The 17,198-nt window shown below is 45.7% G+C and overlaps 1 protein-coding gene across 3 annotated transcripts in view; it reads left to right on the top strand.

Moving 5' to 3' along the window:
* The first annotated feature begins 798 nt into the window (after positions 1-798).
* The window catches only part of SUFU (SUFU negative regulator of hedgehog signaling), a 118,965-nt gene continuing 102,565 nt past the window's right edge, over positions 799-17,198 (top strand). For all 3 annotated transcript variants that reach the window (XM_041743947.1, XM_041743946.1, XM_041743945.1), the window contains exons 1-2: positions 799-1,196; positions 5,326-5,460. In XM_041743947.1, coding sequence (XP_041599881.1) covers positions 1,015-1,196; positions 5,326-5,460 — 317 coding nt within the window. In that variant the 5' untranslated portion in view covers positions 799-1,014. The remainder of the gene's footprint in view (positions 1,197-5,325; positions 5,461-17,198) is intronic.

Genomic DNA, 17,198 nt, shown 5'->3' with positions numbered 1-17,198 from the left:
CAGAGGGAGAGGGAGAAGCAGGCTCCATGCAGAGAGCCTGACATGGGACTCAATCCAGGGTCTCCAGGATCACGCCCTGGGCTGCAGGCGGCGCTAAACCGCTGCGCCACCGGGGCTGCCCTTGCTACTTTTTTTTAAAAAAAGATTTTATTTATTCACGAGAGACACACAGAGAGAGGCAGAGACATAGGTAGAGAGAGATAAGCTGACTGCCTACAGGGAGCCCAATGTGGGACTCTATTCCAGAACTCTGGGACCATTCCCCGAGTCAAAGGCAGACGTTCAATCACTAAGCCACTCAGGCGTCCCTAACTCTTGCTACTTTTTTTTTCTTGCTACTTTTTAACAAGACTCCAAAGTAAATATTTCAACATACAACCCCTGAATTTGGCGGGGTTAGTGTCAGTAAATATGGTAAATGGACATTCAAAGATGGTAGGAAACATTCAGATTTATAATCTATTACAACTAAAGCCACGCTAAATGGACGAATGAATCAATCCACTATTGTCAAATTTGTGCTTAAATTCTTGTTAGCAGGGTGTCAGCAGAATAGCGACAAGTCGTTTGTCAGCGAGCTTCCCACAGCTTTCCTGGGACCCTAGCACCTGAGGATGCCTCAACATTTCTATTTAAATCTGGGTTCCTCCTAACACTAGGGGGAGGCCAAGAGCCTTGGGACCCCCCCAACACAAGGAGAGGGAGGCGGGACCTATTGCCAAGTCACGCCTTCCCCATCTGTGACTGGCACAGACACTAGCCAATGGATACCGGGATAGGGCGCGCCGGCGCCCCGCCCCCTCGAGCGCTCCGCGGCCCCCGAGGCACCCTCCGGCGGTCTCTGCGGCGGCGACGGCCTGGGCAGACGCTGCGCCGTGCGCAGGCGCGGAGCCTAGACCTCGCTGCAGCCCCCATCGCCTGGGGGAGTCGCACCCACGGAGTCCGCCTGCTGGCGCGTCAGAGCTCTCCCCCTCGTCCACCCTCCCCGGTCCCCCCAGCGCCCTACGCGCCCGGATGGCGGAGCTGCGGCCTAGCGGCGCCCCCGGCCCCGCCGCGCCCCCGGCCCCTGGCCCTAGTGCACCCCCGGCCTTCGCCTCGCTCTTCCCCCCGGGGCTGCACGCCATCTACGGAGAGTGCCGTCGCCTTTACCCTGACCAGCCGAACCCGCTCCAGGTTACCGCTATCGTCAAGTACTGGTATGCCCTGGGCCGCGGGGAGACGGACGAGGGCGGGCTGGGAAGGGCTAGAACGCCCGGGGCGAAGTCATCTGCGGGGGAGGAGGAGGTGGAGAAGAATGGTTAAAGCACTTGGAAAGAGGCGTCCTGCTGCGAGGCAAGGAGTTAAGGCTGAAGTTGGGAACGGGGACAAAGGGGTTAACGGAGCCTCTGGGTAGAGAAGGGTTAACGAGGGGGGAGGATGAAGGGTTAACTGGGATTAGGAGGATAGAGTGAATTGGGGGGGGTGTAGGAGCGGGGGGCGATAGGAGAAAGGGAACTGTAAACGTGGTGAAAGGAGGGGGCGCCTGTAGGGGGTCATTAGTGGGCTAAGGGAAGCCGGGGGCGGGGGGGGGGAGAAGGGCGGCTGAAGTGGGATGGGGGAGGCGAGGCGGGGCCTGGGGAGCACAAGAGAGGGCTTTGGAGGAGTGCGGCTGGCGAGCTCAGAGGGCTTGAGACTGCACAGGGTACGGTGGATTTGGGGATCCCCGCTCTCCCATAGGTTAGGAGGGAGGCAAGTTGCGAGAGTCGTGCTTGTGAAGAGAGGAAGAGGAGGTCTCCTTTTAAGATACCTTTCCCATGAGCTCAGACGTCAGTCATATCGGTGCAGTGCTTTTGCGTTTGAAGTTTCACGGAGCAACTTTTCTTGATAAACTTTCTGCTTACTCGGCACAGTTCTCTTTCTCCAAGCAGAGCTTCCTTTGGCTCTGCACCCGCTTTGCCTAGGACATTGGCTAGAACAGAGGCACGGTCAGGGAGATAGATCCATGGTTTGGCTCAGGATTGCCGGGGTCCCCAGTAAATGATGAAGACCTGAGACACGGAGCAAAGAAGTGCAGCCAGATGTTTAGAGGGGCTTCCTGGCCCCAAGCTTCAGGGATTTAGACCACAGTCTCTCAGGGAAGCTGAGAGTAACCCTCAAGTGGCTCTGTTCAGGATCATAGAAGGCCTGCCCTTGGGGTAGGAATGGTCCTTTCTTGTTTCCCATTCCTGTTTGCAACCTATCTCTTTTCACAGCCACTGGGCAAAACAGGTGTTAGAGGGACTCTGACAAAGAGCCTGTTTTCATGGTCTTTCTGGACCCCCCTTGACTGAGGAATTGGTAGAATTTGTCCAGAACTGCATTCATGCAGGCACTGTATTAAATAATCCCCTTCACTGAGTCCTGAAAGACTGTTCAGAAAAAAGCTTGGGATGTGCCAAGGGGGCAGGTAGACCCAAAGGGGGAGGTTGAGAGAGTGGATGTCTTTGCTGGTTACCTCTTCTTGTAGGATGGAAGCTTCTCCAGGATAACCTCTTAACTTCCTCTGGAGATGGCAGAAACTAGACTGTCTGGGGCTGAGGCCAGTTGCCTGTGTCAGTGGGACAATATGAAGAGACAGGGCTTGGGGACCAGCCACCTCCTATGAGAGAGTCATGTCTGGTAGCCAGAAGGAGATGTGGCCAGTGGTGGTACAGTTCTCTCTTCAGCAGCCAAACTGTTCTTTGGTTGAGAGGAGTTTTTGAAGAGAGCTTCTGAGTGAAAAGCAGCTCTTGATAACTTAATCACCCATTCTCATTTCTTGTCTATATTTAAGTATGTGTTGTGATGAACTGTATTGGATTGTGTCATGGGGAAAGAGGGCCTGGTTCTGCGATGCTATTGGTTCAGGTCTCATTTGAATGAACAGAGAAATCACTACACAGACTTAGGCAACTGTTTTTATGTCACCCAGTTGGCCATGAAGGATAGAATTGTGTGCAGAAGATATTAAAACACATGCAAAGGACTAAGACTGATTTGGGCAAGCTTGTTAACCAGGCAGGACTTATCTTCAGAAATGGGCCAACATGTAATGACTAATAAAGAGTACTTTGTGAGATTAGAAATGCTGGCCAGATGCAGAAAAATATAAGAAGGAGCAGCTGAGCGACTAGTTCTTTCTAAGATTTGGAAGGGTTTGCATAATTAAGATTCTGAAATTAATTCATTAATATACATCACACTTGGGATGCCACAAGGCCTCGTTAGCACTTTGACCAAGGCTACCTGGGTCTGGCTGTGGCCCACGGTCCCTCGAGATTCCTTTTCTTGTGACAGAAGGTTGGTTCTTTGGCTAGTGGACCTTGGCCAGCAGGGACATCCTGGCTGAAAGCTGATACTTTAGTGGGCAGGGAACAGAAACACAGAGGCAGAGCTTGTACCCAGGAGCCACTGCAGTCCTACGGCTGTCATGTGGAATGAAGTTAGGTATTCAAGGAAGTAAGTTCAAGGAAGAGCATCAAGGGGATACTCTGGGTCCTTGGATAACATATTTTTCTAAGTGCAAGATATGATTATTTTCTACATAATCATCTGTTTCCCATCAGGTGTCTGAGTAAGTAGAACAGAACCCTGTGCTTGGGGACAAGGTTAATTTCATCTGACTCTTGGTTATTCCTTACAGTTGTGGTTTTAAGATAAAGCCTCGATCCTTGATGCAGTATCTCCTGAGAGAGGGCTGCAGAGGTGTGACAGATGGAGTATGGAACTGTGGATACAGTTTTGCCACTTGTTGCTGGATGCACTTAGGCTGAAAGGGGCAAGACTGGGAATTTGCAGCAGGAAACTGGAGCAGATCTGGAGTTTGTAGTCACTCCCATCTGTTCTGGGGTTCTGCAGCTATCATGTGGTTCTTCCAGAGATAGCTACCCCTATGTTTCCTCCTTCCCCCAGCAAACTTTTCTATATTCAACTAGTTGTGGAAACATTCAAATGATTTGGTCAAATCAGAGTTAAGGAAGGACATGGGGATTTGTCTCTTTTCCTAATCCACTCAGTTGAGTTTCTGAGCTATTTGTAGCAACTTTCTTACAAGATCTATAAATAACTTAGCATTTCCTAGCAGAGAATAAGGATTTCTATAAAGGCAAATAATATCCTGGCAAAAGAGGATGAAACCAGACTTACTGGTTTTAAATAGTATTTAAATTGCATGGCACTGGAACTCTTGCTGGGATCACATGTAGCATGTCTTTTATTTGGTTGTTAGTGTTCCTGCAGCATACGATGCCAATTGCAAAGTGTACTCCATCAACGTCCTAGGGGCAGGCAAAGTTTTTGCAGTCTGTGGAATAGTCAGATGTCCGAGGCAGCTCACATGCAGAGTGTTTGTGGGCTAAATGCAGACTTCCTTCCGCTGATGGTTTCCATTTAGGCTGTTTCTCAAGTCTATTAAGTTTCCTTATCCATTCTGAAGAAAAGCAGGACTTTTTTTTTTTTTTTTTTTTTAAGAGAGAGCATTAATTGCTCTACTAAAGGAAACCCTTATGGAATTAAATCCTCAGAGTGAGCTAATGACTGAGTCTCTTCCTCAGCTTGTCTGTTAGAATTATGGGGGAAGTTTAATGTGGTCCTCAGAGGCCCCAAATCATTGAATATTCTAGCCCTACCTTTGAGGCGACAGTCTCCTGGGATCATCTTCTGACTGCAGGCACTCTCACGGGTCAGTCTGGCCTGCTGCAGTTCTCTGTGCAGGGCTGAGCTAGCCTAAGTGTGGCCTTTGTCACTTGCATGAGAAAAGACCAGCTTTGGTCTGTGGGGTACAGGCTGGGGTCTGGAGCCATTGAGTTTGTTTAGAACAAACTGTAATTAACATAGGGCACAATATAGTCTTTCAGGAATTAGCTGTCTAAGAGGCAGGAGTGGAGCCGAGCCTCTGCTTCCAGAAACAATGCCCATTGGGGATGCTCAGGATGATCTTTCAACAGAAGCTGATTGATTGACTGATGCACCTCTTCCCTTGAAGTTTGTTATATTTACAGGCACCATGGAAGAGAGATAATCCCTGCCAATTCCATTTGGGATTGGTAATTTGAATTAGGAGGAAGCAAAAGGGACAACCACTTAGTCTGTTTTATTTTTTAAAAGAGGTCCTGCATGTTGGGGATAGAAGGGAGCATCTTGTGCTTATGGAATTGGGCAGCTTCTAGCTACCTGTCCCTTGGTCTTATCCCAGAGATGTGGCCTCCTTTTAGTTATCTTTCATTCCAGGTTCTTCCAGGATGGGGTCTTTAGATTTGTAAGGCATAATGTCTTAGCTTCACGTTGTATACTTTCAAGCTCTCACTGACTGTGTTTTGTCTTTTGCAGGTTGGGTGGCCCAGATCCCTTGGACTATGTTAGCATGTACAGGAATGTGGGGAGCCCTTCTGCCAATATCCCTGAACACTGGCACTACATCAGCTTTGGCCTGAGTGATCTCTATGGTGACAGCAGAGTCCATGAGTAAGTGTATGACACTTGCCCATCCTCCACCTGTCTGTTCTTTAGCCTTGAGTCTTATTTCTGGGGTTTCCCTGAGCAGGAGTGATAATGTCATAGTTCTCTGAGGTTGGCACTTCTTAGATGGAACCTTTGGGTTTCTACCTTCTGCTTATATCTACTTGTGCCAAAATGATCCAAGTCAGCACCTGACCTCTGCTCATCTGGTACAGGACAGTGTTGATGATGAGCAAGTGTTCCAAAACCATTAGGTTTTTCTAAGCTTGCTCTGGTGTTTGAGCTCAGAGGACAGGCAGTGTAGCTCTGATGCAGAATTTGATTTGTTGTCTCTAAGTCTACTTGTTTTTTTCCCCCCTCTAGCTTATAATAAAAAATTTTAAACATAAGGTATAGCTGGAAGAATTTTATAGCCAACAAGCAAATATTCACTACATAGATTCTGCAATTAACATTTTACTTTACTTGCTTTATCATGAATATATCCATCTCTCTCCCTCTACTGATTGTACCTACTTCCTCATCACCTGCAGTTGTCTGTGCTCAGATTATCCATAGTACATTTTTTATTCTAGTTTGTCTCCCATTTTCTCCCTGTATATTCTATTTTTTAAAAATATTTTATTTATTTATTCATGAGAGGCAGAGAGAGGCAGAGGGAGAAGCAGGCTCCATGCACAGAGCCCGACATGGGACTCGATCCTGCATCTCCAGAATCACGCCCTGGGCCGAAGCCAGCGCTAAACCACTGAGCCACCCGGGCTGCCCCCTGTATACTTCTAATAGTTGTTTTTTCTTTTTTAAAGATTTTATTTATTTATTCATGAGAGACAGAGAGAGAGAGAGGCAGAGACATAGGCAAAGAGAGAAGCAGGCTCCATGCAGGGAGCCCCAGTTGTTTGTTTGTTTTAAGATTTTTTTATTTACATGTGTGTGAGAGAGAGCACAAGTCAGTGAGGAGCAGAGGGAATGGGAGAAGCACACTCCCCACTGAGCAGGGAGTGGATGCGGGTCTTGGTCCCAGGACCCTGAGGTCATGACCTGAGCCTAAGGCAGATGCATATCTGACTGAACCACCCAGGTGCCCCTTCCCTGTATACTTCTAAATTCTACCTGCCCTCCTATGTACACCTATAGCCACTGAATTTAAACAAATTTTAATATTAAGTTAAACATCAACTTAGTATTAAGTCAGCTGAAACAATAACAGCAATACTAATAATGAAAGCTAACATTTATTAAGCATTGATTATGAGCCAGGTATTATTCTAGTCACTTTGCATGTATAAACTGATTTTATTTTCACCACAACCATATAATACTGCTAGATACTCCTATCTGCCCCATTTTACAGATGAGGAAACTGAAATACAAAGAGTCTATAACTTGCTTAAAGTCACACAGCTTGGATGGGTGGAACCAGGATTTATTTATTTATTTATCTATCTATCTTTTTTTTTTTTCTTTTATTTATTTATGATAGTCACACAGAGAGAAAGAGAGAGGCAGAGACACAGGCAGAGGGAGAAGCAGGCTCCATGCACCGGGAGCCCGACGTGGGACTCGATTCTGGGTCTCCAGGATTGCGCCCTGGGCCAAAGGCAGGCCCTAAACCACTGCACCACCCAGGGATCCCCAGGATTTTTTTTTTAAAGGTTTTATTAATTTATTCATGAGAGACACACAGAGAGAGGCAGAGACATAGGCAGAGGAAGAAGCAGGCTCCCTGCGGGAAACATCTTTTTTTTTTTTTAAAGATTTTATTTATTTATTCATGAGAGACACAGAGAGAGAGTGAGAGAGGCAGAGACACAGGCAGAGGGAGAAGCAGGCTCCATGCAGGGAGCCTCACGTGGGACTCGTGGGACTCGATCCTGGATCTCTGGGATCACACCCTAGACTGCAGGTGGGGTTAAACCGCTGTGCCCCTGGGCCTGCCCCCCTGCGGGAAACTTGATGTGGGACTCAATCCCAGTATCCTGGGATTACATTGTGAGCCAAAAGCAGACGATCAACCACTGAGCCACCCAGGGGTCCCTGGAGCCAGGATTCTAACAAGGCATTCTGGCTCCAGAGCTCAGGCTCTTAACGACTGTGCTTTTAGACAATTATATCATGTCCTCGAGCAAGTTACTATCTAGAATTAAAAAAAAAAAAAAAAAAAGATTTTTTTTCTTCTACAGTCTTTTGTGAGAAGAGTTCTTTTTCTTCAACTTAAATATTGTCTTCCTCCCCCCTCATTAGCATGGTTAATCAAGAACTGATTCTATTTCTGTACCATATCCTCTCCTGCTTTTTGCTTTCTGTCTTGTCTTTTTTCCCTTCTATATTATCATTTGGGTATCTTGGTGATGACTACTTAGCATGTGTAGGTTGAAAGACTAGCAGGGCTCTTCCTGCCCTGCCTCAGCAGCATAAGGGGATGATTCTGGGGGTGATGATGGTATCATGATAAAGAAGATGATAATCATCAGGGTTTTTTCCCCCTTTGTTTTAGTTCTTAGCATCAACTTTATCATCTCATCAAATACTTTACAATCTTACCAGGTTCTTTTGTTATCTTCGTTTTATAGAGGAGAAAACTGAGTCACTTGAGGGGCAAATGAATTGCCTAAAATAAAAGAACTAGGATTCACTTGAACTGTCTTGAGTCCAAAGTCTGGGCTTTTAACCACTAGAGTCTTCTACCTCTCTGATCACAGGTCCAACCCAACTTCCTCTTCTCTCTCATCAAGCTGGGGGCCCAGGCCTCATCTCCTTACTAATCACATGTTGAGAGCAATGCTTGGACCTGCCTTGATAGCCTTCCAAACTGATCCATTGCAATGTCAGAAGGCTTTGGCAACAGTGAATTAATCTTGCCTGAGTAGGGACCCTGCATTACAGTGTTAATAATGGAGATAGAATAGCAAACAGATGTGGGCAATAAAGGCACTATGCTGGACTTTAATGTATATTTTTAATAAGGAAAAAAAAAGAACCTGCAGAGGATATTTAGTGTAGTTAGCCTGTACCTTTTTGTTGACAGATTTATTCCAGTCAAAAGAATATCATTTCCTATGTGGCTTAAAGATTCTTACACTATACCTGCATATGAGTGATGGGTCCAATCCCAAAGTGACATGAAGAATATAATTGAGAAAGCCTCATATTTCAGAGGGAGCAACCTCTGAATTTTTTCTTAAAGATTTTATTTATTTGAGAGAGAGAGAGCAGGCACAAGTGCGGGGGAGAGGCAGAGAGGAGAGAGATAAACAGACCACCTTGAGCGGGGAGCGCAATGCAGGGCTCCATCCCAGGACCGCAGATCATGACCTGAGCTGAAGGTAGACAGTTAACCAACTGAGCCACCCAGGGACTCTGCAACCTCTGGATTTTAAAGAGGGCCTTCCTTAATGTTTTTTCACATTTGAAAGTACCCCCTTTCTGTATGATAAAGCACTGTGATGTTCATATGTCATTTATGACATTAGACCTCAGTTTGGACCGTACTTTACTGCTGGAATCTAGTGTTTTCTGGTATTATGTCCTACCCCTAGAAGGACATGGAAGGAGTGTTCTTGGATATTTATCCAGTTCTGGTCTGTGTTGCAGAAGTCATAAGTACATTTGTAAGTGGTCTTGTGCTGGTGTGACTGATCTCTTCTCAATCCTGGTAAGTTTCTTGAAGAAAAGTTTGCTTTTATGAACATTTCATGTGGCAAGGCCTCTTTGAAACAGATTTAAAGATTCTTATTTAATTTAGTGCTTGAAGCTGAGATCAGAAAGGTGAGTGTTCTACCATCCAGTTTAAATGGATGATAGAACACTTTTAAAGAAGTGTTGAACTGAAATTATGGCAGATGAATTTCTGGTAGTGTTCTTCCACTGTCTTTTTGCATTCAGTAAAAAAAAAGGGGGGGGGGGACCAAGTATGGGCTCATTTATTCAGCATATGTTCCTCAAGTACCCATTTTGTCCCAGATGCAGAACATCTTAATATATGTCTTGGGGATAAAATGCCAAGACATAATTCCTACCTCAAGGAGTTCATGTTCTAGATGGGAGATAAACATAAAGAGAAGGTTATAGTACTGGGAAATAAATGCTGCAATCCGTGGATGAACATGACTTGGGAGCAGAATGAGGGATATGACTTTTAGTCAGGCTGTTGGATCTGAAGAAGCTCCAGGGAGGAGGTGAAGTTTGTTAGGTGTCTGCAAGCTGAAGGCCAGTAAGAAGGAAGTGGGCCAGGGGAGATCACAGCCTGACACCCTAGGGCACCAGCACTCACTTCCAGGGTTGAGGGGACTTTAACAATCTTCTGGCCCAGTGTGTCCCAAACTTCTAGTGCCATCTTCATAATTTTTGCCATGTAGTAGGTCATCTAGTTTATGTTCTTTTTTTTCTTTTTGAAGATTTATTTATTTATTCATGCCTATATTATTCATTCATGATAGACAGAGAGAGAGAGAGAGAGGTAGAGACACAGGCAGAGGGAGAAGCAGGCTCCATGCCAGGAGCCCGACACGGGACTTGATCCCGGGACTCCAGGATCACACCCTGGGCCAAAGGCAGGCGCCAAACTGCTGAGCCACCCAGGGATCCCCTAGTTTATGTTCTTTTTAATTTTTTTTTTTTTTTTATGATAGGCACACAATGAGAGAGAGAGGCAGAGACACAGGCAGAGGGAGAAGCAGGCTCCATGCACCGGGAGCCTGACGTGGGATTCGATCCCGGGTCTCCAGGATCACGCCCTGGGCCAAAGACAGGAGCTAAACCGCTGCGCCACCCAGGGATCCCCGTTTATGTTCTTTTTAAACTAACCCTCCTTTTGTGGTACCTGGGTTACTCAGTTGGAGGAACATGGGACTTTTGATCTTGGGGTCATGAGTTAAAGCCCCACATTGGGTGTAGAGCTCACTAAAAAATTAATTAATTAACTCCCCTTTTTGAAACTGATATAAATATATTTTTAAAAGTTAAGTCATTATCACAAATGGAAACCAGTATTGTTTGCCATAATTTAAAGGTAACTATGGAAATGAATGCAGTGATAACAAAGCAATGTTATTAAATTGTAGCTTAATACTGTGGCCTGTTACAGAAGATTCTAAATCTGAGGCCAGATTTTTCTTTGTTCAAGAGATTAGCAAGTATGTTAGAGGTGTTAAAAAGATACGCTAACACCAAATAGAACCTGACCCTAGGCATGATTAGAAAAATTGAAAGTGAATTGTAAAGGGAACTTTTTTTTAAGTATCATTCAGGGGCACCTGGGTGGCTCAGTTGGCTAAGTGTCCAACTCTTGATTTTGGCTCAGGTTATGATCTCAAGGTTGTGTATTGGAGCCCTGCTTCAGGCTCCCACTGGGCATGGAGTGTGCTTACAATTCTTTCTCTCAGGGCACCTGGGTGGCTCAGTCATTTAAGCATCTGTCTTTAGGTCATGATCCCAGGGTCCTGGGATTGTGCCCCACATCAGGCTCCCTGTTCAGTAGGGAACCTGCTTCTCCCTCTGCCCACCCTATCATGTTCTCTCTCACTGTCTCTCAAATAAAATAAATAAAAATAAAAAGTATGATTCAGTACTATTATTGTTAAAAATGGGAAACATTGATCTAGTTCATGTCCCTTAATTGTACGTGGAGGAAAGTACAGTAACCCCCTGAAGGCCATACAGCAAGCTAATGAGAGTGGCAGGATCTCCTAGAGTCTCCACTATTCTATGCTCTATTCTATGCTCTATTCTATGCTCTCTCTCTCTCTCTCTTTTTTTTTAAATATTTTACTTATTTATTTGACAGAGACAGAGAGAGAACGTGAGCATAAGCAGGAGAATGGCAGACAGAAGGAGAAGCAGGCTCCTCGCTGAGCAGGGAGTCAAGGCGGAGCTTAATCCCAGGACCCCAGGATCATGCCCTGAGCCAAAGGCAGCTGCTTAAGTGCCTGAGCCACCCATGTGCTCCTATGCTTTTCCCATGATTGGGGAGAAAGGAATGTATGGACATTTTTTGTCTTTAGCATAATAATATAAGCAAACTTCCCCCCCCCCCCCAGGTTTTACTGTATTCCAGGTTATATATAATCTATATAAACTCTTTTCGGGATCCCTGGGTGGCGCAGCAGTTTAGCGCCTGCCTTTGGCCCAGGGCGCGATCCTGGAGACCCGGGATCGAATCCCATGTCGGGCTCCCGGTGCATGGAGCCTGCTTCTCCCTCTGTCTATGTCTCTGCCTCTCTCTCTCTCTCTCTCTCTCTCTCTCTGTGACTATCATAAATAAATTAAAATTAAAAAAAAAACCTCTTTTCATAAAGGTGTCTTTTTATGTTATCCCCATAGTAATTCTATGACACAAGGAATTCTTATTATGTCTCACTTATAGATACAGAAATTTAAGTTTAACTTACTGCATAGGTAATAAATGAGAAGCCAGGTCTAGTGATCCCACAGCCAGTATTCTAAGCCATTGTGCTCTACTTACGTACGGTCTTTACATTTTGATCAGTCACCATTTATTCAATGCCTCCAGTATGCCTCCTCCCTTTAAGATTTCTCCTTCTCACAGATAGCCAAGGATAGGTTAAGCAGAAGTTCAGGGGTCCCTTGTCTCTAGGGCCAAGGTCTCTTGCCCCTAGCAGGCTTGCTTTGGGAGTAGGAGAGGACGCCTACCCTGGTACTCCTAAAAGACGTGAAGAGCAAGCTGGTTGCCTGAGTCCTGGAATGGCCAGTTCCATCTAAGTTCTTTCCGTATTCAAATTCACCAAAGGAAATAGGACAAGAGAGCACTTGTTTGGATTAAAAGGCTCTTAAGAGGCTCTTTCTGAAGTTGGAGAGATGGAACAAGTTCTAGTCTGGGCAGCCACAGGAGAGAATGGAGTGCTTTTCTAGGAACCCTAAGGCTACCCTCAACTGACTTCAGTGGCAGAGATTGTCCTGTTGCTCTTCCCCTGGACTTGGGAGGTGTGAGACAGCTGATCTTCAGTTGCCAAGAGCCTGTTGGAAGCCTCCAGCTCTGGCTATTCCCCTTGTGGCCAGCAGCTGTGGACTGGAATGTGGAGATTTGCAGGGTTTTAGAAGATATGGCTTCAGCACTACTCTCTGTGAGGATTTCTGGCTGCTCTTTGTACTGCCAACAGCCCTAGCTGGATCTGAACTACAGGGCCCAAAAGGCTGGCTAGTCGCAGAGCGTGTTTGTGATCTCAGGCCGACTTTCCTGATGGGTTTCCACTGGGCAAATCATCTTCCATACACGTCAGCTGGTTCCAAAGATGGCTTTTGTGTGGTGTTGGCTCGCAGGCTGGTAGCTGCACAGGATAGAGCCCGCACCTCACCTCTACCACCCGTGGCTGATCTGGGCTCTGCCCCACAAATGGTGGCTTCTTGGCGGATGTGTCTGTGGAGTTTGGAGTTGTTCTTGCCCTCCTTGGGGCTAGAACTGCTGCTGACTAGCTTTCTGTGTCTGTCTCGACTGGGTTGGTAGAGAACCTCCTTTTCCCTTTAGGTTCCTCTAAATTGGGCTCTGTACCGAATGAGTTATTTATTAAAACACTGGATACAGATTAACTTTTCCACTTGTTTTGTGTGGCCTTGGTCCCCTGTGGTTGGGAAATGCTAATTTTCCCTTCTCAAAGCTTTGTTTGCAGGAACTTTTTAATGTGTCGTTTCATCCTCTGGGGGGGTTTCCAGTGGAAATCCTACCTTTGCCGTAACACACTTGTCCTGGGAGCACTGTCCTGATCCCTTCTCTGGTTGGGCCTTTGCTTTCTTCCCAGAACTCTCATGAAGCTGACAACCAGAATGCCTCCATAAACCACCCACAGATGACAGGCTGGTCCTCCCCGTTGTTGGCACAGCAGGCTGAGGAAGTGCTCTCATGGCAGGGCAGGCCTCCCCGAAGCTTTGGTCACCCAGCCTTTCATCTCTGAGGTGTTGAGTTTGGGGAGGACTGTGTGAAATGGTGGTGCTCTCTTCTATGGGCAAGGGCTCTGGGTTACTTAGAGTGAGTGTCTTTGGTGCTTGTCCAGGGAGTAATGGCCAGCAGCAGGGCTACAGCTCTTCTCGAAGCTGAAACCACCACTTTGGCTTGAATTTCAGGCCCCACATCTCTGAGTTTTGAAATGTTGAGAATTCCATTTCTTTTGTAACCACAGGAAGACCTAAGGCACTGTGAGGCTCCCAGCAGATCTATGTGGGTATGTGGCTTCATCCTTTGAAAAGCATTTCATTTGCAGTGTGGATTATCTCTTCCTTCATGGGGTGAGGATTCCATATTTTCCAATGAAGAGAGTCCCTCAGCAGTAATTTGACATGATTGGATCTCTTAGTCCCTGTTCAGCCCGCCCTTCTAAGCTCCCATTTTCCACACCTGAGGCTTTATCCTTGACCAGATTTCTGACTGAGAGCTCCTGACCCAAGACTTTGGCCTTTGACTCCTCAATTTATTCTCCCACCCTCCTTCTGAGCTATCCCACTGAGCCTCATTTCCTGTTTGTAGTGTAGTTCTGATGTTGGGTCTTAAAGTACTCATGCAGTGACCTTATCCTCTCTGACCCAAGCCTCAGAGGAATGGTCTCCTCATTCCTACATATACCTTTGCAGATCGCTGCCCTGCCTGCCAAACTTTCTGATACAGAGCCTGGGGCTGCAGAGCACTCCCCTCTAGCAGAGCTATGTTGAGTGTCCGGTACAGACAGAACATTTGGGAAAATGTTGTGTTCTGGTTGAGGTTGAGGGGGACAATGAGAAGTTATATCTAACTTCTGTCCTTGAAACACTCAACATCTGCTTGGTAAAAGATAGCAGAGACCCCGGAAAAGAAGAAGACAATGAGGTTTGCTGGGATGTTTTTGGCCTTGCCCAACTTCTATGGCTTTGAGGCTATTTCCCCTTACCCTGTGATCTTCAGCACTTGGAGAAACTCAAAACAGGTAATAATAATTGTAAGCACTTATAGCTCTCACTGTGTTGAAGACACTGTTCTAAGTGCATATAAACTCGTTTCATGTGTCAGGTTTACATGGGGTAAATATTAATATCTTTTTTGTAAGGAAACTGTGGCACAGAGATGTTAAGGAACTTACGACCCAGCCAGTGAATGCTGGAGCTGGACTGTAAACCTAGGCAGTCTGGCTCCAGCATTCCCCACCCCTCCCTTCCTCTACCCACATGGGGTGGGGAGTTCAGGCAGGGGTGGGGGCAGCTGCTCTGGAGGCCTCTGTTACAGTTATAAACCTAAGTTCAAAAGTATCTTGGCTTAATGGAGTGTGAATAGCTAAGCAGGAAGTGCTTTGTAGGAGAAATGTTGAGCTGGATGTTGAAGCAACTTTGTAGAGAAGAGTCCTGCTGGGTGATGGCAAGAGGGTGAAATTGGAGGGTAAATGACAGGATCCTGTGTCATCTCTCCAGTCAAGGCTTCTGCAGCCTTACTGTAGTCATTTTTAGTAAGTTGTTGGGAAATCCTGCAACTCTTAAAAAGCACAAAGGTGATGCTTTTGGCTTGGGTGTCAAGTTTACATGGTCATGCCTCTTCAGTAGTCAGAGGTGTGCCCTCTGTTCCAACAGCCCAGAGTATGTTCTGACCAGGGTGTGTGGGGTGTCTGATCATGTCTCTGGGGAGGACATGGGGAAATGAGGGACACTTCAAAGTACCCACACTATCTCACTGAGGTGTCTGAACTGCACTGGGAAGGATATTTGTTCCTTTTTTTTTTTTTTTTTTTTAAGATTTTATTTATTTGAGAGAGAGAGAGCAAGAACAGGGTGAGGGGCAGAGGGAGAGGGAGACTCCCCACTGACCAGGGAGCTTGATGTGTAGGACTCAATCCCAGGACTCCAGGATCATGACTTGAGCTGAAGACAGCCGCTTAACTGATTGAGCCACTCAGGCGTCCCAGGGATATTTGTTCTGATGTAAGATATCTTGTCACCCTGGAGAGGATATTTTTTTCTTCTGCCCTTATATTAATGTGAATTGTTGTATTACTTTTTTAAAAAAAGATTTTAGTTTTTAGAGAGCTTGTGCACATAGGAACAGGGGGAGGGGAGGAGGAGGGGGAGAAGCAGACCCCCCACTGAGCAGGGAGCCCAACACGGGGCTCCATCCCAGGAACCTGAGATCATGACCTGAGCAGGAGGCAGATGTTTAATAGACTTAGCCACCCAGGCATCCTGTCATATCACTTTTTAAAAACTAATTATTAATTAATTAATATTTTTATTGTAAAACATACATAACATAAACTTTACCATTTTAGCCATTTTTAAAAAAGATTTTATTTATTTATTCATGAGAGACACAGAGAGAGGGAGAGAGGCAGACATAGGCAGAGGGAGAAGCAGGCTCCATGCAGGCAGCCTGATGCGGCACTTGATCCCAGGTCTTCAGAACCATGCCCTGAGCTGAAGGCAGAGACACTCAACTGCTGAGCTGCCCAGGCATCCCCATTTTAGCCATTTAAATTTTTAAAGATTTTATTTATTCATGAGAGACACAGAGAGACAGAGAGAGAGAGAGAGAGAGAGAGAGAGAGAGAGAGAGAGGCAGAGAGAGGAGCAGGCTCCATGCAGGGAGACTTACATGGGACTCAATCCCAGGTCTGCAGGATCATGCCCTGGACTGAAGATGGCACTAAACCGCTAGGCCACCGGGGCTGCCCATATTTTTAAAAAAATTTAAGGGGATCCCTGGGTGGCTCCGGTGGTTTAATGCCTCCCTTCGGCTCAGGGCGTCATCATGGGGTCCGGGGATTGAACCCCACATCGGGCTCCCTGCAGGGAGCATGCTTCTCCCTCTGCTTGTGTCTCTGCCTCTCTCTGTGTCTCTCATGAATAAATAAATAAAATCTTTAAATTAATAAATTTAAAAATTCTAAATTATTATTTATTTATTTTTAATCTTATGTATTTATTCATGAGAGACACACAAGAGAGAGAGGCAGACACAGGCAGAGGGAGAAGCAGGCTCCCTGCAGGGAGCCAAATGTGGGACTCATTCCCTGGGCCAAAGGCTTGCATAAACCACTGAGCAACCCAGATGTCCCTAAAAAAAAAAAAAAAAGAAAAAAAAAGAAATTAATTCTGGGCCACCTGGGTAGCCCAGGGGTTGGGCATCTGCTTTTGGCGCAGGTCCTGATCCCTGATCCTGGGATTGAGTCCTGCATTGGGCTCAAGCAGGGAGCCTGCTTCTCCCTCTGCCTATGTCTCTGCCTCTCTGTCCTCATGAATAAGTAAATAAAATCTTTAAAAAAAATTTAATTCCAGTATAGTTAACATGTAGTGTTATATTAGTTTCAGATGTACAATATAGTGATTCAACAATTCTATACATTACTCAGTGCTCATCATAATAAATGTACTATTTAATCTCCTTTACCTATTTCACTCATCCCCCTCCACCTCCCCTCTGGTAGTGAATAGTGAATAGTCTGTTTTTTGGTTTGTCTCTTTTTTCCCCTCATTTGTTTTGTTTCTTAAATTCTACCATGAGTAAACTGTAATGATTTTTTAAAAATTAATGGACTTTATATTCTAGAGTAGCTTTAGGTTTACAGAAAATTGTAACAGATAATACAGAGTCTCATACCTTTACTTTGATTATAGTTTCCCTTGTTATTAGCATCTTGCATTAGTGCAATTGTAACATTGCTAAAATTGATGAACCAATGCTGATACATTATTACTAACGTCCACAGTTTACATTAGGGTTCATTCTTTGTGTTATATAGTTTTGTGAGTTTTGATAAATACATGTCCTGAAATACCAT

This window comes from Vulpes lagopus, chromosome 2 (assembly GCF_018345385.1).
Source record: "Vulpes lagopus strain Blue_001 chromosome 2, ASM1834538v1, whole genome shotgun sequence".
Classification (NCBI taxonomy): Eukaryota; Metazoa; Chordata; class Mammalia; order Carnivora; family Canidae; genus Vulpes; species Vulpes lagopus.
Note: the sequence above shows the minus strand (reverse complement) of the source record. Positions and strands in the feature narration are given on the sequence as shown.